General features: G+C 41.9%; 1 protein-coding gene across 3 annotated transcripts in view; it reads right to left on the bottom strand.

Annotated features, from left to right (window-relative positions):
- Positions 1-26625, bottom strand: part of faf1 (Fas (TNFRSF6) associated factor 1) — a 332733-nt gene that overhangs the window by 260748 nt on the left and 45360 nt on the right. For all 3 annotated transcript variants that reach the window (XM_069938594.1, XM_069938592.1, XM_069938593.1), the window contains exons 4-6: positions 19190-19389; positions 12074-12165; positions 7305-7408 (exon numbers count right to left, since the gene is read on the bottom strand). In XM_069938594.1, the coding sequence (XP_069794695.1) occupies positions 7305-7408; positions 12074-12165; positions 19190-19389 (396 nt within the window). The remainder of the gene's footprint in view (positions 1-7304; positions 7409-12073; positions 12166-19189; positions 19390-26625) is intronic.

Below are 26625 nucleotides of genomic sequence, written 5' to 3' on the forward strand. Positions count from 1 at the left end.
TTCGATGCCTCCTGGGAGTTGTAATACCACCATAGCGCTGCTACATGTCACCAACCACACCCCCCCCCCCCCCCCCCCACTTCCAGAACCGGCAGAAAGGTTTGTCTGTCTTTTAGGTGGTTGACTTTTGCTATGGACTTTTGGCTGCTACAATGGGGAAGACATCCACATAAGCTGGTTTAAGCTTGTCAATAGTGAAAAACTATGGTTTCCCTGCATTGTCCGAAAAGATCTCAATCACTTCTTGTCCAAAAACACATTTATCCAGATTGATGGTCAGTCCAAACTTTAGAAGGCAAATAAAAAGTGTATGAAGATGTTCCAAATGTTCTTCCTTAGTCCCATCGGCCACTAAAATGTCATCGAGGTAAATTAAGACATTGGCCATACCATGTCATAAAGCATCCATCACCCATTGAAATGACTGAACAGCATTCTTTAATCAGAATGGCATTCGTAAAAATTTAAACCCAAAAAAGGTAATTATAGCTGTTTTTGGAATGTGTTCTGGTTCTAATGGTATTTGGTGATACCCACACACAAAGTCTATTTTGCAGAAGATCATTCCTTGCAAATTAGCCAAGAAATCCTGAATATGAGGAATTGGATAACGATCTGGAATGGTGGCATCATTAAGACACCTGTAATCTCCACATGGACACCAACCTCCATTGTGTTTTGGGAACATATGTAATGAAGATGCCCAGGGACTGTCAGACCTACAAATTATGCCTAGTTCCTCCATCTTGACAAACTCTTCCTTAGCTAAACATAGCTTTTCTGGAGGCAGGCAACGTGCTTTAGCATGGATAGTACAAATGTGATGAGTAATCCCATGCTTTGCAGTAGAGACAGAAAATTAGAGGGTATAATCTCAGGGAAATCTTCCAACAGCTTGGAGAATTCATTCACTGGTTTACTTAATGTTTGGAGATGTAGAGCAAGGGTATAGGCATCTGCCAGAGGAATAGTCTGAGGAATGAATGAGCTCAAAGAAAATTTACACCAAGCAAATGTCGGGATACTGCTGCTATAATAAATGGCCAAGTGTAGAAATGATTCTCGAACTTGGCATTCACTTTCCTGATGCCAAAGTTCAGAATGTTGGAACTGTTAACTGCTCATAGTTGTAGGTCTGGGGTAGGATGGTGTGTGTCAAAACCAGTGGGTGGAAATACACTAATTTTCCCAAACATACAGTAGGCTTGCAGGTTTCTCGCCAACCCTTACTGGTAGTAGGCCTGGGCGTTTCCCACTAACAGGCAGGGTGGAAGGCACTTGCGGGCATTTACCCTCCCCAACACCTGTGGTAATAACACCAAGACGAGGTGTCCACAGGTTGCTTGCTTATCTTAGGGCATTGCCTGCTTGTAGGGAATGATGTGCTAAGAGCACTGGAGGATGACATGGGGTCAATATTGGAGGGGTTGGTTGTGCAGACTCTTCTTTCCTTGCTGTGCTTTTTAGCCTGCCATAGAATGTCTGCCTCTGCCGCTACAGCCCTTGGGTCTTCAAATGAACACCGATAACAAGAGCCTAATATCATCTGGCATTCGTTCTAAAAAGAGCTCCTCAAATAACATTGGGCCTTTTGCCAGCTGCCAGGAACAGCATTTCATCCATTAGTTCTGAAGGGGTGTGGTCTCCAAACCCATCGAAATGTCATCGTTCAGGTACCCTTTCCCTACAGGACATACCATATACACATAAAGTGCTTTTAAAGTGTCATACTTGCTGGCATGTGGTGGATCCCATAGTAAGTCGCCGACCCTCTTAGTGACAGCCTGGTCCGGGGCACTGACAAGATGGTAATAACGAGTGGTATCCAATTTGACTTTGTGAAGGTGAAATTGTGCTTCAGACTGTTGGAACCATAGTTCAGATACAGTTGTCCAGAAAGGTGGTAGCTTCACAGCAACGGCTGCAGAGTCCATGTTTGTCAAAAAATACATTTTTGGACTTATCGGGGACACCAATTGTGGCCACTGGAATTGCAGTGGACATGACAAAATAACCACAGAAGCCATTTCTAAAGTGAATCAAAGAGACTTCCTTTTCATCATGAGCGCAACCTTTTAAAATCCAGAATCACACACTTGACACGCGGTGACGTCATCACGTACTGACGTCACATGGCCAGTTCGATACCACCTGGGAGTTGTAGTTCCGCCATAGCGCTGCTACAAGGTGATTCTCAAGAGACTAGACCAACTTTAGAACAAAAGAATATTAGAAATAGGAACAGGAATAGGCCAACTGGCCTGATGCAGCCTGTTTAATAAGTTCCACTTATCTACCTTTTCTCCATAACCCTCAATTCCTATAAACCTAATGCAAAAACTTCCTCATCTGTGTTTTAAATACACTTAATGAGACAGCCTCCACCAGAACCTTGGGTAGAGAATTCCCGATTCACTACATATTGGGAGAAACTGTTCTCCCCTCATTGGAGTCTTAAATCTACTTCCCTAAAAGTAGTCTAGTCTTACCTACCAGTGAAAACATCTTCTCTGCTTGGATTTCATCTATTCCTTTCACAACTTTATATGTTTCTTCAAGATCCCCTCTCATTCTTCGAAATTCCAGCAAGTATCGCCCCAGGCAACTTAATCTTTCCTCATAGCCTATCAGCATCATCTCTGGAATCAACTTGGTGAATCTCCTCTGCACACCATCCAAAGGTATCCTTTCAAGTAAATCAGGGGTGTCAAACTCAAATTCACAGAGGGCCAAAATTAAAAACTTGGACTAAGTCGTGGTCCAAACTAAATATTTATTGAAAATTTTCAACAACGTCTGCATGTTTTCTCTTCTTTCAACATATGTAATGTTAAACATTTTCTTATTAAAATAAATGTTTAATAATAGTTTTGGTTAAACTCTTTCCAGAAGAAGCATTAACAATGAGAAATAAAATATTCAATAAATAATATTTCTCTATAGCCTTTAAGCTCCTTTTCAATGTATTTTTTTTCCACAAGCTAACAAGTCAAAAAAAAACAACTTGCTTCAATGACAAACAGGTTAGTCTTTTAAAATGATGAACATATAGTCTGCCTCCCACCTGTCTTGAAAGGTCCTGTTTTCTGTCTTTCATTTGGCCATTTTTCGTAAGGGGTTTATTACATGTGAGTTGGGCGACAGGTCGCAGATGCTAATGAAAGTAAAGAGAGGAGGTGGGAGCGATTAGTGGGCTGACGGGCCAGCGTCAATGCATTTGCAAAGCATTCTGGGATTTGTAGTATTAGCTGTGCGTGCGCCATACTGGCACGGCGGCCAGCAGGCCAGCTCTAATACATATTTGATATGATCTTGCGGGCCAAATATAATTATATCACGGGCCAAATTTGGCCCGCGGGCCTGAGTTTGACATGTGTGAAGTAAATAGACAAGAACTACACACAGTACTTCACCTGCAGCCTCACCAGTTCTCTGCACAGTTTCAGCAGTATTTTCCTAAACTTGTATTCAACCCCTCTAGCAATAAAACTAACATCCCATTTGTCTTTAGTGATTCATGTACAGGCACTTCCAAGCTTTTTTGCACAGCAACTTATTTCAATCTTTCACCATTTCAATAATAATCCAGGTGATGACCTCACATTTACCAACATTGTACTTCATCTGCCAGACCCTTGCCCACTCATTCAACCCACCTATATCTCTCTGCAGTCTCTGCATCTTCTACACAATTTGCCTTTCCATTTAATTTAATGCCATTAACAAACTTAGGTATGCGATATTTGGTCCTCTCTTCCAAATCATTTACGTATATTGTGAATCCAGCAACAATCCCTGCAGCACTCCATTCACCACTGATAACCAACTTGTAAAAAAACACCCATTTATCCCAACTTTCTGCCTTGTATTGATTAAACAATCCTTCATCTATACTGGTACATTATCCACAACTCAATGCATCCTTATCCAATGTAAAAAATCTTATTCAGCACCTTATCGAACATCTTCTGGAAATCCAAGTGTACAATATCCACTGTTCCCTCAACCACTGAATCATTATATTCTCATTAAAAACTCAGTAAATTTAATAAATATGACATGCCCTTCCTGGATTTAAGGGACTAATCTATCTTTAGGCCCATTAGTTTGCCCAACACTACCTGTTTAATGATAGTGATTGTATTGAGGTCCTCCCACTACATCCTTGGCTCAATCCTCATCAGGTCTTCCACTGTGAAGACTGACACAAAATACTCAGCTGTAGCGACTGCTGCGGCAGTGCTACTGGGTAAAGAGATGTCCACACAGCGTGAGGGTGAACCAAAGAATGACTTTATTGGTTTAAATTCACCTCATCTCCGCGCTGGCCTGCCCAAATGTGGTGATGTATCTGCTGACTTCTGGAAGTGATGTCATAGCGTCACAGTATCACTCTCTGGCTGGTGGGCCGCTATGCAGAAGTGGAGGACTGCTTAGCCTGCACGTGACACTAGGCGCTGGCTCCTTCTCGGCCATGAAGGGGAGCCCGCGCCATCTTGGACCGGCTGCGTCTTGAAGCCATTCAGCCTGTTTACTTGTGCATTCCCTCGGCCCGCTACACAGCCATTATTAATTCCCCTTCTCATCTTCCAAATGATGTATGATCACTTGAGCCACCCTTTCTGCTTTATATATATATTTTTTTTAATGTACTGTTTCGATATTCTGTGTCAATTTGCTTTCATAATCTACCTTCCCTTTCGTTATTGCTTGGTTCATGGTTCTTTGTTATTGTGATCTTCAAACTAATAATTAAGATTAAAATCATTCATGTACAAAATTGTTCAGATTATGCATTTTTTCAGCTCAGGTAATTGGCACAATAAGAATTTACCTCTCACGGCTGACAGCAACAGAGAGCCTCAGGCTACCTTTCAATTTTTCCTCAATATTTATCTGCTTTGATTAATTCATCACCTCAAATGTATCCAACCGGAACTGGAGTTAACAAGCCATATTTCATATTAATATCATAATACTACATAGATACAACCCACATTTGAAAGGGTAATCTCTCAAAGAATATATTTATAGTTTATATGTTTGTTGAGCTCAACAATACTAAGCAATGTGTTACATCAGTATATGGTAGAACACACTTGAGAGCCTAGTTTTTGATGGGAGAGGAAATAACACTGTGCGATCAGAGATGATTCCTAACAAGTACCAACCATGCGCACCACCTGGTGGCAAGATTAGGCTTTGATATTAAATGTATTCTTTCCTTCATTGTGCAATTCTCAAACTTTTGAATCAATTCTTAACACAATACTTATTTTTGTAACATGCTTAAGGGGAAAGTAACTATTAATGTCATCTAAGTTATCAATTTAACTGACAACTAAGCAATTGAACAACAGCCAAATAACTGATTACAAATACTAATTTCTTCCTTTCAAAGCTACTTTCAACCCTTTTTGCAAAACAGAAACACTTTCCACTCCTCTATACTTACAAACTATCATTCCATAATCAACCAGCATCTTTCATCCAAGGTAATGAAAGGTGATACTGCTTTCCAAACCACTACAATATTGTAACTTTTCAAACTCTTCAATCAATTTTTTGTCCCTGTCAAAGTGATGAATTGAACCAAATTAAAAGGTTATCACCACACAAGACATCAGTGTATTTTCTTCACTTGCATTGATGTAACTGTAGCCAAGAATACCTTATTAAAAGTTCAGCTTGGAGGCAAAACAGGACTGCATGGTTCCAGAAACCATGGATGATCCCTTTGCAAATGGATCCTTGATTTCCTCATTGACAGACCCCAATCAGTGCTGACTGGTAGCATCACCTTCGTGGTTAACCAACAACGCAGGGGCATCTTAAAGCTGCATGCTGAGTCTCCTGCTCTAGTCCCTCAAAACTGTACTCAAGTTTTGTTCCAATACAATCTATGAAATTCGCTGATGGCACCACTATTGTTGGCAGAATAAAGGGAAATGATGAGTCAGAATGTAGGATGGAGATCAAGAGCAGGACAATATTGAGACCATATAGGTATCTCCAGAAAAAAAATGCGAGTTGACAATAAAATCCAACTTTAGCCTTTCTATTCAGAATGCTGCACATTTCCAATTATAAACACCAAAAGCCATGTTTTTTTTTCCCCCGAAAGTGATTTATTTTGGAGTTCAAGTACTTCAATTTTCCCTCAAATATGCCAGATTAATCAGAAAGTTTTCAAAAGGAACAATAAAACTGATGATCCTCTCAAAGAGCTGATGCTGCTAATTTCAAAATAATTTTAAATCAGGTAATCTGACAGCAGAGCTATCTAGATTCCATCTAGATTCAAAGGGGCTGAATTTCTGCAAAGGTTCCCTCACTCAATGACCATAATTCTGCCATAAAGGCTTATGGATAACCTAAAAAAAAAGCAAAATATTAATAATTAAGCTTTTGAGGATTTCCATGTCCCTTCAGTGTCACTGCAACAGATTAGTGGGGAATGTGTGCAGAAACATACTCTAATAATTTTAACATCCAAACTCTGCTTTTCTGAATTTGTAGTCAGTTAGCATAAATAGTAGCCAATTAAAGTAAGACTAATGGATCTGTGTCAAATAGAAATTTGCATACAAAAATGTTGAGGGGGAGAGCTTCAATTTCTTTGGAGCAAATATTATCAACATTGATACCACACCCAAGAAAATGGCTCTTCTTTTTCAAAAGCCGAAGCAAATCCAGCACATTCCCAAGGTCTCTTACCACTTTTACAGATGCATCACAGCATGGTATGGGAATTTCTCTGCCCTCGACTGCAAGAAATTGCAGAATTACAAATATAGCTCAGGCTTTGGTACAAATCAACCACCCCTCCACTGTCTCAAGAAAGCCACCAACATATTAAAGGATTCATCCCATCAGGACATATTCACTTCTCCCCAGTTGCGTTGGGCAGATGATACACAAGCTTGTAAAAAAAATTCCAGATTTAAGGAGTTTATTTACTGCTGTTATCAGCTTCTTAAATGGGCCTCTCATTGGTAAAATATAATGCCATTGCAGTTTTCACTGTATTTATCTCTGTACCTTTTTTTTGGCCTTATAACACTATGCCCTACACTCTGAGTGACTACAACACTACATCCTATACTTTTATTTTGCACTATCTATCATACTTAAGTAGAAGATAACTTGCCTGGAGAGCATGCAAAACAAAAGGTTTTCACTATATCTCAGTACACATGACAATAAACAATTCACACAGAAATGCAGTCAACCAGATTAACGGGAACCACCATAGACAAGGATAAAAGGCTCTAACTCAAAATAAAAATGTCACAACAGCTTACCTAGACTGACTTGTTGCTGGTCCATCTGATCCTGGTTGAGCTATGTCAGGTGTGAGAACATAAAGGCTATTATTCTTGGGCAAGTGAAGAGATCTCAGAACAGTCTACAGATTGGGATGAAAACAATGTGATCAATTTAAAGCAATTTAAGAACAGGTGAGAAAATCAAAATCACAACAAAAATTCTACAGAAAAAAATTGTATATTTACAAACCACTAGTTTAGATCATTTAGTCAGCATGGAAAGTTCATCTGACAAATTTGTTTTTTTTGTAAGGAAACAATGAGATGACTGACAAAAGGTAGGACAGTGGATTTTGTCAATATGAATTTTAATATGGTATTTAATAAGGTTCTTCTCAGTAGGCCGATTAGTAAGGGATTACTTAAGGTGATATGTGAGTAGGGAAAAAAAAGGTTGAGAACCACAGCTCTGGACCCAATTGTTATTGAAATCTTTGAGAAAAATTGTCATTGGCCCATTTCATTTGGAGTTATGAAACTGCATGTAACGAGTTAATTAGATACAATTAAAACAGTAGGTTTTCAAACTTTTTCTTTCCCCTCACATACCATTTCAAGTAATTCCTTACTAATCTCAAAGCACCTATGACATAGGGATTACTTAAGGTGGCATGCGAGAGGAAAGAAAAAGTTTGAAAACCAATGCTACAATGTTACAATAATATGCGAGAGAAGGAGGTAGCATTGCAAGGTTAATTAAGGAATCCATTACTGCAGTAATGAGGGAGTATCTCAAATGAAGCCTTGGGAACAAAACGACAGCAATCGCCTTGCTTGGGATATACTAAAGACTTCCCATTGGTCAGCAGGAGATAGAGGAACAGATAAATAGTTAAGTTGTAGAAAGATGTATGAAGAGAATTTCAACTTCCCCAACATAAACTGGGATTGTGATATACATACAGGATAGAACATTAGTTCTCAGCCTTCTTTTTCCATTCACGTATCACCTTAAGAAATCACTTACTAACCACAGAACACCAAGCTATAGGAAAGATTACTTAAGGTGGTATGTGAATAGAAAGAAAAAGGTTGAGAACCACTGGGATAGAATTTGTTAATGCTTCAGCAAGATCTTTTGAACAAGTACAAAGCTAGTTCTGAGAGAAGGGGTAGTACTGAAATAAATATTAGGGAATGTAGCCAGGCAAGTAATTAATGTGTTTGTAGGAGAGCATTTTAGTAATAGTGACCTTAATTTTATACATTTCATGGAACAGCCAAGGATAATGAAGAAAATGAAGCCCTGAATTGACTTAGTAAAAAAAGATGGAGAGCAACTGCTCAAGAAAAGGGCACACCTGACCACTGGGAATTATTTTTAAAAATAATAAAATTTCTCATAAGAGATCTGTGTAGAGTTCTTTACTTTCGGGATCTATACATTAATGATTTGGACACAAATGTTGGAGATACTAGTTACAGGGTCCACTGATGTTTTTTTTTAACCTATATTAATGGCTTGGGTGGAATTGCAGTTAACATTAGTAAGTTGGGCAAGGAATTGCACCAGTTTATCCACGTCCTCATTAGCCAGAGGAAACTCATCATGTAATCTGCATTCCTCAAAAACTTACGGCAACACCATTGCAATGATCCTTTCCGGATGCATGACTGGTACTGCTCCACCCAAAGCCACAACAAACTGCAGAGAGAACATTGCTCAAACCATCAGACCAATCCTTTTCCTTTCCTTCCCTCAATTCCATCTTCCTGCTACCTTTACAAAGTACTCAGCATATTAAAAGACTCATCCAACCCCAGCTGCAGACTCTTAAGCCTTCTTTTGACTGAAAGATTCATGAATCCGAGACCATGCACACCAAATTCAAGGACAGTTTCTTTCCTGGCATTTTCAGACTCCTGAATGACCGCATCTGAGTAAAATAATGTTGCTTTTTGCTCTGTTCCAACTGATCACTTTATGTAATAACTCTGCACTCTGGACTGTGTTTTTACTGCTATAAAATATATAGGTTGACAAGCTAGACTGCTCTCAAAACAAGCTTACTCATGGTCACTTGTTATATGTAACAATAAGCTTGAAAACAAAATATTAATTTAAGACCACACCCATGTCCAATGGGGAATGACAGCTTTGATCCACAAAGGTTTCTACTCTCTGCTTCGTTACACTTTTGCTATCAAAATACTTACAGAATCTCTTGAGATTCTCATTTTCTACAGTAAATCCTCAGTATCCTTCAGATAAGTGAATTTGCCAGTTGCTTGAGATCGGGTGTGTGTAATTGGTAAACTAACCACGAAGAAAGCACCAATTTTAAACTTGCATATTTTTTACCTATTTATTCTCAGCGATTTTTTTTGCCAGTTTCTTGAATTCCAGATAATGGGGATTTAATTGTATAGCTGCCAAAATTATTATTTCTTTTGGCCCTCCTGATTTCTCCCTTAAGTATACTACTACAATCCTTCCACTCAAGGAATTCTGGTTGATCCCAGCTGTCTATTATCTAACATATGCTCTTTTTTTCTGAATAAAGCCTCAACAAGAGTTTTCTAATTTTGTCAGCCTTGCCCTCCCTCTAACTGGAACTTACTGGTCCTGAATTTTCACTCTCTTAAAAGCCTCTCTTTACCTGCAAACAGCTTCTCCCAATCAACATTTGCAAGTTCCAGTCTAATACAATCAAAATTTGCATTGCTCTAATTTAGTACTTAAATTCATGGACTTGTCTCACCTCTTACCATAACAATTTTAAAACTGATAAAATAGTTACTAGCCCCAAAGTTCTCCACAACTGACACTTCAGTCATTGACCTTCCTGATTTCACAATAAGGGGTCCAGAGTTGACCCCTCTTTCATTGGGCCAGCTACCGAGAACTTGAGAAAACTTCCCTGCACACATTTAACAACTGCTGCCTCATCCAACCCATTTGCATTATGGAACCCCAGTCACTACAAGGGAATTTTAAATTATCCACTATTGCAACCCAATTGTTCTTTCAGCTTTCTTTGACCTCCCTACAGATTTGCTCCTCTAATTCTTGATAACTATTGGAAGACCCATAGTTCAATCTAATCAAAAAATACTCACTTATATAACTTCACTGAATGAAGTGAAGAGTATCTTCTCCAAGACCTGCTTATAAAGGTTAAAACCTTGTTTTTTTTTAATTCTTAGTTAATTTTGTGTTTGTCTCTTTAAGAGAACTATTGTTTGTAGTGTTATCATAGTGACTATGAGGTAATAAGTCATAATATCCGCCCAGACTAACAGCTTGCCTCGCCTTCTACAAGATGTGAAGGAAGTGTAAGCACAAGAAATTTTTCTTTGAACTATGTATCTCTAAGGTTTTGTATCTCTATATATGTTTTATTTCTCTATATATCTTTTGTAACTCTATGCAGTAAATGCTTTGTTATTCATCGTTATGAAAGTCAATGCAATGAAAGGCTTGGGATTAGATAAGTTTCAGCTTGCTTTTGTATATTTAGCTTTATCTATAGCGAAAAAATGTATTGCTAGAACGTGGAAAGATACAAATATGATTGATATTAATAGATGGCATAATGAGATGAAATATTGTTTAATAATGGAAAAAATTACATATATTTTGTGTGATAATTATAATTGTTTTATTAATAAGTGGTTGTTATATTCAGAATATTTACATTTCAATTTACATTGATTAGATCTTAAAATGTATATTTAATTTTTCTTTAATATTTTTTCTTTCTTTATGGCTCTCCTTAGGAGAGTTGGCTGAAGGGAGTGGGGGGGTTCTTTTCTTTTTTTTTTCTATATATAAAAAATAACGTTCATGCTTATGGTTAATTTTTGTATATGTCATATAGTATTTGTTTTTTGAACGAATAAATAAAGTTTTTTTAAAAATGCAAAGCTAGGCAAAATGTTTATCCATTTTTTCAATGAATTAAAACTACATAAAGTAACAGCCACACAGTTTGATTTGTTGGATTAAAGAGATCTAAATTTGAGATTGCAGCTCCTTCTTTGGAAGATGATACTCTGAAATTAGGATATATTAGAATAAGGAAAGTGGAGTCTATACTGCTAAGATATTCTCCACAACCAAAAAACACAACTGTACCCCCCTTACCTCCACCTTCATTATTCATGTACCATCAGTACCACAGAAAGAGCAGTCGCTGTACTCAAGAATATTGAGCCCCTCCCTTATACAAAATTTCTTTTATAGAGCTCTTGTACAAGTGTTTTAACTACAATTTTTTTTAAACTGAGGTAACTTTAAAACTTAATTGAATAGCATTTCTTCCGTTAGATATTGCACATTTATAGAAATTATGTATAAATCAAGATTGTAATAACAGTTTGCAGAGTATTGAATAGAATTGCTTTTGGTTCAACAGCAATTTTTAAATGTCTACTGATTAATTGTAAATATTTCTGAAGATTGATAGGGGTGAAAGTATAATTAAACCTTTATTGCACAATATTTCATTTCTAAACAGCAAAGCCACAAGTCTATCAAGAAAAATATTAACATTCTACTGTAATCTGTGTCTTAAATTCTCTTGAAATAATCCAATTCGATCAATATTTAGCAACTGTTAACATATATATCATGAACAAAAAGATGTACATTTAATATTTTGTCACGCAAATCAAGCAGACATTTTCTATAGTCATCTAATTTCCACAGATTCTTTTACAGAAGAGAATAAAAATAATCCTTTCATGACGATCTGAAAATGAAATTCAACATTGCCTTATTTTAAATGTAAGCAAAAACTCACACTGTCATTTATTTCAGTTGACTTCCAACCCTTCAACTGCATTTGTTGCACAGGAATATGTAGTTCATTTTCTAAAATTTGCTTGATAGAACCTGTAAAATTATACCAAATAAACACATTTGTTGGAATTATGCAAAACTTCAATTGCTGATAGTAAACTTTCCAATAAATGACTGTTATAAAGGTTTTCTACTAAATATTTTAACATGATACAAAATATCCAATCAATATAAGCTATGATAAAATAAATAGATAATTTTTTTTATATACATGGATAAAAGTCAGAGATGTGAACATTTAATCTGACAACACACCGCATTATTGGAACTTACTGGTCTTGCTACAGTCAAAAACAGTCAAAAACAACACCTGAGAACAATGAACTGAAGGCCCATCTACCTTGAACACACAGTAGGTCATTCAGCTTGAAAAGATGAATGGCCTTCTGCTGCACCTATTTCTATGACTCTATAAACAGAGGAAATGTAGGATTACTTTTTATTATTTAGTCGCAAGATGAGGCTGCCACTGACCAGGTTGTCTACCCAAGCTAGTTGTATTTGTCTGCATTCAGACCTTTTCTATCCATACCACATTTTGGATCCAACTTGCTATTCTCCTTTGGATCAAATGAATTTTAACTTTTTTCAACCACTATGCCAAAAGCCTTGCGAAAATTCATTTAGATACAGGCGAAGTAACCCAAAAAGGGCCCATTTTTATGCTGTACAATTCTATAACTAATTCTACCTTAACCCATTTTATTTTCCTCAGGTTCCCACAAATTCTCCTTAATTTATATCACTCATTTACACACCAAGGGGTATTTATACTAATTAATCTATCAACATTCACAATTTTACATTATGAGTGAAAACCAAGGAAATTACTTTAAAAAAAAATCAGGTCCTCATAAACATTACTATGAAAACATTTATGAGTTAATATTTCTTATACCTCCTCACAACTTCTATTATAGAATGAACACCACCTAGGGCACTGCACTTATTACAAATTTATGCCTAAATGTCTAAGTTAGTCCCTTCAAAATCATACTCCTGATACAGAAGGGCATTATAGTCAGCATACGGGCTGGGTTGAAAAGTCTGTTTCAATCACATACAATTGATATAATCTGGAATTAACTGCAAATGTGCTCAACTGACTCACAGCAACATACTTTTATTCATTTTTAGGATTATGGACATCATAGATATGACCAGCATTTATTGTCCATTTCTAATTGCTCTTTACAAGTTGATGATACGCCAACTTTTGGAGCTGCTGTTGTCCTTTTGGTAAAAGGAACCCAACAGTAACATTAGGTTGGGAATTCCAACCTGGTGCAGCAATAAAAAGCATTTCCAAGTCAGGATGGTACAAGAATTGAAGGGAAAAAGAAAATCATAGGTTCCTTTCACTTATTCCCCTTGGCCATGGTGGAGTTGCAGGGTTGTGAAGTGCTGTCAGAGTAATCTGGCTAAATTGTTGCAGTTTACTTCATACTTGATACATCTTGCCATTTGGTAAGGAAGAGAATATTTGGGATGGTGGGTGGACTATTGATAAAGCAGTCTGAGCAGCATCAGACTTTCAGCATTTCTAGAGCCACACTCTGCTAGGTATGTGACAATTATTTCATCCACTTAGCTTACTTGCTTTAGGGCAGCCATTCTCAACTTACGCCATAGCTACCCCCCCCCCAACCCCCACCCTGGGGGCCACAGCCCATTAAAGGGAGGCCATGGACTGAAATCTTAAAATAATTTTTTTGTTTTTTTATGTAGTTGGTAAGAGAGAAATATGGAAGAAACCAATTAAACCTAACTGCTTCATAAAGAAAGGAGCCCATAAACTTTTGAACAGTTCTAAGGGAGATTTAGCCAGGGCTGCAGTGCTGCCGTAGCGCCACTCCGGTATTTCTATTAAAAAAAAGGCAAAATAAACCCCGGTCACTCTCCCTCCCTCCCTTCCTCCCACCCATCTCCCTCAATATCCTCTCAATCTCTGTCTACCTCAGACTCAATGAGCCCATTTGGGGCTTGTAGGGTGAGTGCCATTCACACCCACTGTAGAAAGTCAATATCTGTTTCTAGCAGTAACACCAATACCAGTGTTTAAGGCATCAAACTAACGCACATTGATTCATGTTTGCTAAAATCAGTCATTGATTAACTGATGGCACTGATAACTAGGCTTTTCCATATGATCATGCATGCGGTCTCAGCAGCGGGACAGAAGTCATCATCTCCGATATTCCAAATTGACCTCTTGATGGATCTCCTCACAGACCTGCTGTCTCATAAAGAAACACCATTTTGCTCCCATGTCCAGGTCAGAAGCATATATACAAATCATAGTCCCCAAGTGCAATGTAGGTTCTAGATTTTAGTGTTTGAGCACTGACACCTGAAGGTTTCAAGGACAGTGCATTTTGAGTCAGAGAGGGGGTAAGTGGCTCGATAATCAGATGTATTTTAAGGTGGAATTTGGTACATTTTTTCCAATACCAGAAGAGTAACGACTGGGAGGAACATTCTAAGAAGAGGAGCTGAATCCACTGTTGGTCCTCTATGATCATATTGAGTACCAGAGCATGCTTGAGTGACCAATGTACTTCTTCCCTCACCCACATGCTTGTGGTTCTATGTTCTTCACCACCAGACAACTGACATTTCTAAAATAAGCTTGGAGTAGGATAAGATGCAGTGGATTTCAACTGCTCAGTTCTCTTTTGACTTTGGGAACGATCGAAGAGATTGAAATAGCTTGCACCAAGGATTTGCAGCCATTCCTGCACACAGAGTCAACACTTAGTCTGTTTTGAGGTGGAGCATGTCCAATCGTGTGCAACAAATACAGCAGATTAGATAGGACGAGGGGCCAGTACATCTCTGCATCACATGAAAGGTCTGTTTGTGCCCCTAACCGGAAGTGCAAGGGTCTATGCAAATGCAAAGACCTAACTTGAACCTAAGTATTGCACTATTCGTGTTGCAGTGGGAAGTGCCTAAGGGGATGGTTAAGTGCGTAGGAAAGGAAAACCAAAGCAGGAATTCGTGAGGAGATAAAACAGTAATGAAGTAAAAGAGACAGTGGACTTTCTGGGGTAAAATGCATGTCGTCGCCTGTTCAATAACCTGATCTGAAATGAGGGCATGGGTGGATTGGGTGTGTTTGGTGAGGGATCAAAGGGAAAGGTGAACTTAGATTCGGACCACATAACTTCACATAGATGTGGTGGGTTCAATAATGCATTAGATATTTAATCCCATTTGCCACCTCCTGTCTGAATCTGCGCTGATTCATTACGTAGATTAGCATGTTGGCACAGGAGGTGATGCAAATGAGTAAGATGCCCACCTCATTCATCATAGATGAGGGGCTCCTGAGGTCCATGCCCGAGAAATTGACTGACTCAAGTTCAGATGTAATACAGGGGATTTTATGGAAGTGGGTGTTGGGGTGGGAGACGGGGAGAGGGGGTGTGGAGCTCTAGAATTCTTTTTTCTTTCATCTCGATTTAATGCTTGACATTATAAGTCCTATTCATATATATATACAGAGAGAGAGAGAGTGTGTGTGTGTGTGTGTGTGTGTGTGTGTGTGTGTGTGTGTGTGTGTGTGTGTGTGTGTGTGTGTGTGTGTGTGCGCGTGCGCGCGTGCATATTGTGTATATATATATATATATAGTGTGTGTGTGTGTATATATATTGTGTGTGCCTGTGTGTGTGTATATATTGTGTGTTTGTATATAATGTGTGTGTATATATATATTGTTCAGCATCATGCTGAAGAAGATTGAAAAGAGGGTTGGTGCGAGAACACAGCCTTGCTTCACACCATTGTTAATGGAGAAGGGTTCAGAGAGCTCATTGCTGTATCTGACCCGACCTTGTTGGTTTTCGTGCAGTTGGATAATCATGTTGAGGAACTTTGGGGGACATCCGATGCGCTCTAGTATTTGCCAAAGCCCTTTCCTGCTCACGGTGTCGAAGGCTTTGGTGAGGTCAACAAAGGTGATGTAGAGTCCTTTGTTTTGTTCTCTGCACTTTTCTTGGAGCTGTCTGAGGGCAAAGACCATGTCAGTAGTTCCTCTGTTTGCGCGAAAGCCGCACTGTGATTCTGGGAGAATATTCTCGGCGACACTAGGTATTATTCTATTTAGTAGAATCCTAACGAAGATTTTGCCTGCAATGGAGAGCAGCGTGATTCCCCTGTAGTTTGAGCAATCTGATTTCTCACCTTTGTTTTTGTACAGGGTGATGATGGTGGCATCACGAAGGTCCTGAGGTAGTTTTCCTTGGTCCCAACAAAGCTTGAAAAACTCATGCAGTTTGGCATGCAGAGTTTTGCCGCCAGCCTTCCAGCCTTCCAGACCTCTGGGGGGATTCCATCCATACCTGCTGCTTTGCCACTGTTCGATTGCCTTATATGTCTCATCCTGGGTGAGGGCCTCATCCAGCTCTAGCCTTAGGGGCTGTTGAGGGAGCTGGAGCAGGGTGGAATCTTGGACTGAGCGGTTGGCACTGAAAAGAGATTGGAAGTGTTCTGACCATCGGTTGAGGATGGAGATCTTGTCGCTGAGGAGGACTTTGCCGTCTGAGCTGCGCAGCGGGCTTTGGACTTGGGGTGAGGGGCCGTACACAGCCTTTAGAGCCTCGTAGAAACCCCTGAAGTCACCAATGTCCGCGCTGAGCTGGGTTCGTTTGGCGAGGCTAGTCCACCACTCATTTTGGATCTCCCGGAGTTTGCGCTAAAGATGGCTGCATGCGCGACGGAAGGCTTGTTTCTTCTCTGGGCAGGACGGCTTTGTAAGGTGAGCCTGGTGGGCAGCTCGCTTCTTTGCCAGCAGCTCCTGGATATCCTGGCTGTTTTCGTCAAACCAGTCCTTGTTTTTCCTGGAGGAGAAGCCCAGTACCTCTTCAGTGGATTGCAGTATGGTAGCCATGAAAGACCCCAACAATGAAGACGCTGTTTACATCCGGTACCGCACAGATGGCAGTCTCTTTAATCTGAGGTGCCTGCAACCTCACACCAAGACACAAGAGAAACCTGTCCGTGAACTACTCTTTGCAGACGATGCCGCTTTAGTTGCCCATTCAGAGCCAGCTCTTCAGCGCTTGACGTCTTGCTTTGCGGAAACTGCCAAAGTGTTTGGCCTGGAAGTCAGCCTGAAGAAAACTGAGGTCCTCCATCAGCCAGCACCCCACCATGACTACCAGCCCCCCCACATCTCCATCGGGCACACAAAACTCAAAACGGTCAACCAGTTTACCTATCTCGGCTGCACCATATCATCAGATGCAAGGATCGACAATGAGATAGACAACAGACTCGCCAAGGCAAATAGTGCCTTTGGAAGACTACACAAAAGAGTCTGGAAAAACAACCAACTGAAAAACCTCACAAAGATAAGCGTATACAGAGCCGTTGTCATACCCACACTCCTGTTCGGCTCCGAATCATGGGTCCTCTACCGGCATCACCTACGGCTCCTAGAACGCTTCCACCAGCGTTGTCTCCGCTCCATCCTCAACATCCATTGGAGCGCTTTCATCCCTAACGTCGAAGTACTCGAGATGGCAGAGGTCGACAGCATCGAGTCCACGCTGATGAAGATCCAGCTGCGCTGGGTGGGTCACGTCTCCAGAATGGAGGACCATCGCCTTCCCAAGATCGTGTTATATGGCGAGCTCTCCACTGGCCACCAGTGGAGGCTCTCCACTGGCCACTGGCGGGCAGCAACCTCCTTTGAAGAAGACCGCAGAGCCCACCTCACTGACAAAAGGCAAAGGAGGAAAAACCCAACACCCAACCCCAACCAACCAATTTTTCCCTGCAACCGCTGCAACCGTGTCTGCCTGTCCCGCATCGGACTTGTCAGCCACAAACGAGCCTGCAGCTGACGTGGACATTTACCCCCTCCATAAATCTTCGTCCGCGAAGCCAAGCCAAAGATGTGTGTGTGTGTGTGTGTGTGTGTGTGTGTGTGTGTGTGTGTGTGTGTGTGTGTGTGTGTGTGTGTGAGAGTGTGTGTGTGTGTGTGAGAGTGAGAGAGTGTGTGTGTGTGTGTGTGTGTGTGTGAGAGTGAGAGAGTGTGTGTGTGTGTGTGTGAGAGTGTGTGTGTGTGAGAGTGTGTGTGTGTGAGAGTGTGTGTGTGTGAGAGTGTGTGTGTGTGAGTGTGAATGAGTGTGAATGTGAGTGTGAGTGTGTGTGTGTGTGTGTATATAAAATGTGTGTCTATGTGTGCGCACCTATATATACATAGCTACACATTTTATACACACACACACACACACACACACACACACACACACACACACACACACACACACACACACACACACACACACACACACACACACACACAAAAACATAAATATATATTTATATTATGTTACTCCCAATTTGTGTCTCTGCTCATTTCATGAACTGAGCAGGTGCATAAATTGGGTGTGACATATATAGGAGGATATAGGAAATGGCAGGCATTTTGCCAGCTCTGGAACCTAAAAAATTAGCACTGCACCCTGACTATAGCCATAAAATGGTTGACAATGGCTGCCTTAGGGTACTTTTGTCATTTTAATATTGATATTCCAGTTGTTTCTAGTCCAGGATGTTGCCAGATTCAGCAACAATAATGACACTAAATGCAAATACCTAATTCAATTGCAACTGTTTTTAGTTGTTTTGTAGTTGATGCCTTTTTTAAAAACATACCTGTTCAGCTGCAGCAAGTATAAATGTTGGTGCATATGTACATTGTACAATATATTTTGAGAATAAACTGTCATAATCAAGGGTTAGTGGTCAGTCTTTTCCTGCTTGAGATTTTTATCACTTGGCAATAATGAATCATATAACTTCCTTTCCAATTATTATCATTCTCAAACATTATCAAGGTTACGCAGTATGCAGGCTTGAACTTCTTCATCACCTGAGGGCTTGTAAACAGAATACATGCAGGTTTGGTTAGACAAGACACACTGTTGAAAAAGAGAAATGTGGAGATTGCGAGTGTTAGTTTTCCGAGGGACCTGGGCTTGCTCTGATTAAATCTCAATGAAGGTATGCATTCTCAACAATAAACCATTTATTTTAAAATCTTACCAACTGTGTTAGTATCTTCAACTACTACTTCCACATTTCTGTCACGGTATTCCACTCTAAAGTTGAGCATTCTTGGTTGCCTTTCCACAATTGGTCTGGATGGTATTACTGGACAGAAAGCAGAGGAGGTGGTAGAGGAGGAGGGCTGACCAGTATGTCCATACAATAGATCCTGTGATGTTTCACCTCTAACAAACTCACTGCAGACAGAAAAAAATTCAAACATAAACAATAATGCTAATGAAAGATTTAAAACAAATACAAGAGACTACTCTGACATACTAAATAAATATAATTGATCAATTTCATGGATAGATAGCAAAGACTGCAGGTTATTTCTTGCTTGTGTATTCAAAACTTTTTCTAAGCCATACTTACTGCATCTTCGGTGGCTTCTGGCCAGCCAGCTGTCTGCCTAGCCAGGTTAAAAGCTTATTAAAACTGCTCCCTGACAAAGCATGATTTTATGAATAGAATTTTCGATATTCTAATTTTCTAAATCTCCAATCTTACCAAGTGATAATATTGTTGGTAAAAATTTCAGAACTCATGAATAAATATTGAAGGTCATGAAAATAGAGTAAAATATTTCACAATGAATGCAGAATTTGTCCCCAAGGATAGAAACTCTTTGAAGTTCTCAAATCACCAGATAACTCATTTCCTCTGCCATTAAAATGAACTGTACATATTCAGCTGCAGTTTACAGAGACAATTAAATTTGGAAAAGTAGTACAATTAAAATAACTAGTTCTACAGTGGTAGGGTTTCCTGAAGGTCAAAAAAGCCAGCTTTTAATATACAAATTATTCTGAAGACCGTCATGGAAAACTGTTTTTCAGTACTTTCTTCTAAAGAAAATTCCTATTGGTAACCCAAGTGACCTTGTGTATTTTACACCTCTAGAATTGAAAATGAAATGCTAACCTAGTGATTGGATGACCGTGTGATTTCTGGATGTTTTGGGGCTCCAAATTTAAATTTTCTTTTATTTCCTATTTCTCATTTTCTTAATGACATAAAAGTTGGCCATTCATTGGATTTATGCTAACAGTCAAAGCACATCAACTCTAATTTTGCTTAACATTCATGAAAACACAGTATTTAAAGATCATATCCTCATTCTTTTCAACTGCAATGGATACAATCCTAGCCTGAGCTTTCTTCTGTACATTCTACACTTCAATCTGGTAAAACTTCTCTAAATTGTTTCCAATCATTAACATCCTTCTTAAAATAAAGAGATAATTGCTGAGCAAAGTGTCCACATCTGTTCTCACTAGAGATTGTATTCAATTGCCATACCAGTAAACATAAACCATGCTATTGTAGCGGGCTGAATGACCACATGAGTAAATGGGCTAAATCACTGGTCCAAGATGGCGCGGACTCCCCTTCACTGCCAAGAATGAACTCGCGCCTAGCACCATGTGCGGGCTAAGGAACCCTCCTCTTCCGCACAGCAGCCCACCGGCCGGAGAGTGACATCACTGCCTGATGACATCACTTTCGAAAGCCGGTGGGTACATCACCAGAAGTGGGCAGGTCAGTGTGGAGACACAGTGAATTCAAACCAATAAAATCATTCTTTGGTTCACCCTAATGCTGTATGGACGTCTCTTTACTTGGTAGCGCTGCCACAGCAGAAGCTACAGTGCTGACCACAACGGTTCCAATGTTTTGGAACCAGCATTAATTGCACGAGAATGCAGCAACTGGCTGAATCCACAGTCACAGCACCTACAACTAATGTGGTGGGCGTACATCTCCCGCCATTCTTGGAAAGCCAGCCCAAGAACTAGCTACAGCTGGCTGAGTCACAGTTCCACATCAGGGCAATTGTTTCAGAGGACACCAAGTTCTGGCATGTTGTCAGTACCCTGGACACCACCACAGCTGCCAAAGAAAGCTCTTTCATACAAAACCCATCGATGGAGCGTAAACAAGAGCAGTTCCAACATTTCCTCCTCAACACCCTTGAGCTCATCTGGCACAAGTGCACCATCAGAATCCTCCACATGCAGGACCTGGGCAACTGAAACCCATCCAAACTGATGCACGAGATGGTGGCCCTGGCAGATGGGCACACAGACCGTTTCCTGTTTGAGGCCCTATTCCTCTCAAAACTATCAGTACATGTATCATCGACAGTTTTGGACATGGATTTCAGTGCCCCGCACCTCATAGCCAAAGAGGCAGTCAGGCTGTTCTGCACACCACAGCAGAGCTCCCTCCACATGCAACCAGTCTACTCAATTGGCAACGCCACCCCGTCCAGTCTACTAGAAACACCAGCGGTAGCTGCGGCACAACAGCAACGTGAAGAATGCGCGGAGTAGAACAGCGAGTACTGTTTCTACCACTAGCAATGGGACAGGAATGCCTGGCAATGTACCAACCCCGCCTCCCCATCCCGTGCTCGTACCTCATTGCCAAAACAAACTTGGTGATGGGAAACGGGCAGGCTGGCCACTGATAGTGGCCTCAGCGGTTGGCACACAGAAAGGCCTGCTCTCCCTCAGAGGCCAGAGGACGAAGAGGGACTTCCTCATTGACACAGGCAAGAAGATTAGTCTCATCCCACCCATATACTTTGAGGTGAGACACAACACCCAAGGCTTACCCCTGAAAGTGGCCATTCCAACAGTCCGTGGGCCTCCCCTCTCCACATGGTGCAGAAGAGCTCCAGTGGTTGGCATCCACTGACATCTAAAGAAGGCGACAGTCCCAGACAGGTACCCCCCTCCCACTCGTCCAAGATTTCACCACGAGGCTAGAGGGCTGCAGGGTATACTCCAAGGTGGACCTCATTAAGGGGTACAACCAAATCCCAGTACACCCCAGCAACATCCAGAAGATGGCCATCATCACATCCTTTGGCCTCTTCGAATTTCTAAGAATCCCTTTCGGACTCAAAAATGGAGTCCAGACATTCCAGCGGATAATGGACATGTTCGGCAGGGACCTTGGCTTCATCTTTGTTTATCTAGACGACATCCTCATCACTAGCACCCAGAGGAGAGGACGCACCTTACCCGCCTGTTCAACAGACAGCAGCAGTTCGGGCTCATGGTGAACCTGGCCAAGTGCCAGTTCAGCCTGCAAACAATAGACTTCCTGGGGCACGACATCACCCCAAAGGGTGCCACGTCACTACCCGACAAGGTGGAGACTATTCAGAACTTGGCTAAGATGAGTTCCTGGGGATGGTCAACTTCTACCATCGCTTCCTCCTGGGAGCTGCCACCCTCATGCAGCCCCCATTTAGCCTTGTCAAACCCGGCGACATGATGCTGCAATAGACACCGAAGGCCACAAAGGCTTTCCAGGCCACCAATTTAGCACTGACAAAGGCCACTGTACTGGCACACCCAGATCCCACCTACCCCCTGACACTCACAATGGATGCTTCAGACAGAGCGGTTGGCGCTGTGCTAGAGCAATAGGGCGATGAGCACTGGAAAACCCGCGCCTTCTTCAGTAAGCACCTCGTAATTCCATAACTCAAATACAGCACATTCGACTGTGAACCTGGCGATATGGCATTTCCGCTACATGCTAGAGGGGAGAGTGTTCATCACCTACACAGGCCACAAACCCTTGACCAACGTCCTGAGCAAGGTCTCGGACCCTTGGTTGGCAAGACAGCAACGGCACCTCTTCTACATATTGGAATCCACCATGCATATCCACCACGTCACCGGCAAGGCCATTGTAGTAGCCTCCGGCTGTCGTCACAATCCGTGAAGACCTCGACATCGCCCAGCTCGCTAAGGACCAGAGGGAAATGCAGACATCCAGGCATACCAGATGGCCATCACCAGCCTGAAGGTCAGAGATTTCTGCCACAGACCAGGAGAACTGACCCTGCCATGCAACATATTCACCGGGTCCCCAAGGCTGATTCTACCCGCGACCTGGCAACGGTGGGTTTTCAACCAGATCCACAGATAATCTCACCGCTCCACAAGGTCCACAGTCTACCGGCTCTTGGACAAGTTCAAGTGGCATGGACTCTGCCGAGACGTTACCCTGTTGGATCGAACCTGCTTATAGTGCCAGCACGGCAAGGTGCATTGGCACATCAAAGCTCCCCATAGACTTTCAAGCCAGAGCAATACAGGTTTGGAGATGACCACGTCAACATCATCGGCCCCCTCCCAGTGAGCCAAGGTATGAGATACCTGTTCGTGACCAACAACAGATTCACTGCTAGCCAGAGGTGATACCCATAGCTGCGTGCAACACAGAGAAGTGTGCCTGAGCTTTCCTCGCCACCTGGGTCGTGCCCACATCACATCAGACTGAGGAGTGCAGTTCACCTCTTCTCTCTGGTCCAACCTGGTGAAATTCTGAGGCAGCCAGGTTCACCATACGAGGCCTACCACCACCAAGTAAACGGACTGGTCGAGGGTTCCATCGCCACCTGAAGGCCACGTTGAAGGCCTAACTGACCAGATCAAACTGGATGGACGAGCTCCCATGGGTACTGCTCGGGATTCACCCGGCACTGAAGGAGGACCTGCCTGCATCGTCCGCAGAGATGGTGTACGGCCCACTGCTCTCCATCCCAGGGGACCTACATGTCAACACCCCCAGCCCACAGACCAGCACGTTAGATGTCCTGCATAAGCTGAGAGAGCAAGCGGGCGGACGATTCCCCCCCACCCCCAACACCGTCCAGACGGCTCACCCTGGCATGTACCAAAGGATCTGCAATCCACCCACTACATTTTTCATACGCAGAGGAAGCAAGAGACCCCACTTCAATGCCCATACAAAGGCCCCTTCAAGGTACTGCGGCGAGATGGCATGGTGTTCATATTGGATAATGGCAGCCATAAGGACAGATTCACAGTCAATCACCTCAAAGTCGTGCACCTGGACTCCGACCTGCCGCCCCCAGACGCCCAGGTCAAACACAGAGGAAGACCACCCAAAGACTGTAAGTCAGACCGCTCAGAGAGTTGCAGCGATTCTGGGGGGAGGGGTGGCGGTGTAGCAGGTCGAGCGACCACGTGAGTAAATAGGCCGAATCACCGCAACATGTGGCTGGTTCAAGGTGCCGCAGTCTCCCCTTCACTGCTGAGAAGGAGCCCGCGCCTAACACCATGTGCAGGCTAAGCAGTCCTCCACTTTCATGTAGCGTACTTCACAGGAAGTGGGCAGGCCAGCATGGAGATGCAGCAAATTCAAACCAATAAAGTCATTCTTTGGTTCACCCTCACACTGTGTGGACATCTCTTTATTCGGTAGCACTTCTGCAGCAGTCACTACACTATTACTTGTTTGGGCAAGAGGTGAAGGGCCAGTGAGTAGGAGGAGCGAGCAACAGGACCAATAGGTAAAAGCGCACACTTACCAGGGTCGGGCCTAGTTTGGACAGGAGGCGAGAAGCAAAGGACCAGCAAGGAGGAGCAGCAAGGAGCGAGTGACAGAACCAGTAAGTAAAAGAGCGTGCTTACCAGTCTCAGGCCTAGTTTGGGCAAGAGGCAAAGGACCAGTAAGGAGGAGAAGCGAGTGACAGGGCAACAGAATTCATTGGTACGGGCCAATAAAAGGAGGGGAAGGTCAAGGAGCAGCCAGCAAGGAGTGGCCAAGCGAGTGATTGGCACAGAGAAGGAGTGGAGCCCTGAGCCTTTGGCTCGAGAGGCTGAGGCACAGGTAAAAGGGGTAAGTTTTTTAATTTAATATAATCACTGGGGTTCGTTTCAGGCATGGCAGGTGAGCTCCGACTGATGTCATGCTCCTTCAGAGCTATGTGGGAACTCAGGGAAACTGACAGTCTCTGAAGACTACATGTGCAGGAAGTGTGTCCAGCTGCAGCTCCTGATAGACTACATAATGGCACAGGAGCTGCGCATGGACTCACTTTGGAGCACCCGGGATGCGGAGAATGTGGTGGATAGCACATTTAGTGCGTTGGTCACACTGCAGCTTAAGAGTAGAGAAAGATAAGGATTGGGTGACCAACAGCAAGAGCAGTAACAGGATGTTAGTGCAGGTGTCTCCTCCAGTCATCACTCTCCAAAATAGATGTACTGCTTTGGATATTGTTGGGGGAGATCAGGAGAAGGCAGAAGTAGCCAGGATCATGGCACCGTGAGTGGCTCTGCTGTGAAAAAGGTAGGGAAAAAGACTGGTAGAACAATAGTTATATGGGGATTCTATAGTAAGGGGAATGGACAGGAGCTGTGGCTGGAAATGGGACTTCTAAATGGTGTGTTGCCTTCCAGGTGCAAGGGTCAAGAATGTCTCAAAGCAGCTGCAGGACATTCTGGAAGGGGAGGGTGAACAGCTGGTTGTCGTGGTCCATATTGGTACAAGCCATTTAGAAAAAATCCAGGATGAGGTCCTACAAGCTGACTTTAGGGAGCTAGGAGATATATTAAGGAGTAGAGTCTCAAAAGTAATAATCTCAGTATTACTACCAGTACCACGAGCTAGAGAGTGTAGAAATAGCAGAATAGTTAGAATAAATGTGGCTTGAACAGTGGTGCAGGAAGGAGTGTTTCAGTTTCCTGGGGCATTGGAACTGGTTCTGGGGCAGATGGGACCAATACAAACCAGATGGTCTACATCTAGGCAGGGCCAGGATCAATGTCCTCAGGAAGATTGTTTGCTAGTGCTGTTGGAGAAGGTTTAAACTAATGGGGCAGGGAGATGAGAACCTACAAAGAAATAATGAGTAAGGTGGTACAGAGACCAAAGTTAGAGTTAAGAAAAAGAAAAAAAATATAGGGCAGAAAAGTCAAAAGCAAAGGATGCAGAGATCACTAGATTCTAAAAGAACAATGAACATAAAGACACTTTATCTGAATGTCTGCAGAATTAGAAACAAGGTTAGGGAACTTGAAGCGCAAATCAGTACCTAGGCATATGATTTAGTGGCCATCACAGAAACATAGTTGCAAGGTGGGCATGATTGGGAATTAAATATTCAAGGGTATCAGGTAATACGAAAAGATAGGAAGGTAAAGGTGGTGGGGTGGTGCTCTTAATTAAGGATGTAATCAGGGCAATAGTGAGAGATGATATAAGATCTGAGGAGAAGAATTCTGAGTCCATCTGGGTAGAGATTGACATTAATAAAAGGAAAAAAAAAATCACTGGTGGGAGTTGTCTATTGCCCACCAAATAACAATCGCACAGTGGCACAGGCAATTAACCAAGAGATGTAAGAATGGGGGGCTTCAATTTCCATGTAGATTGAGAAAATCAAGTTGGTCGATGTAGTCTGGAGGATTACTTCATAAAATGCATCCATGATAGCTTTCTTGAACAGCATGTTAAGAAATCAACAAGGGAGAATGTTACTTTAGATCTAGTATTGAGCAATAAAATAGTAAAATTAACAATCTAGTAGTTAGAGACCCTCTTGGAAAAAGCGATCATAGTATGATTGAATTTCTCATATAGATGGAGGGTGCAATAGT

This window comes from Narcine bancroftii, chromosome 5 (genome assembly GCF_036971445.1).
Source record: "Narcine bancroftii isolate sNarBan1 chromosome 5, sNarBan1.hap1, whole genome shotgun sequence".
Lineage (NCBI taxonomy): Eukaryota > Metazoa > Chordata > Chondrichthyes > Torpediniformes > Narcinidae > Narcine > Narcine bancroftii.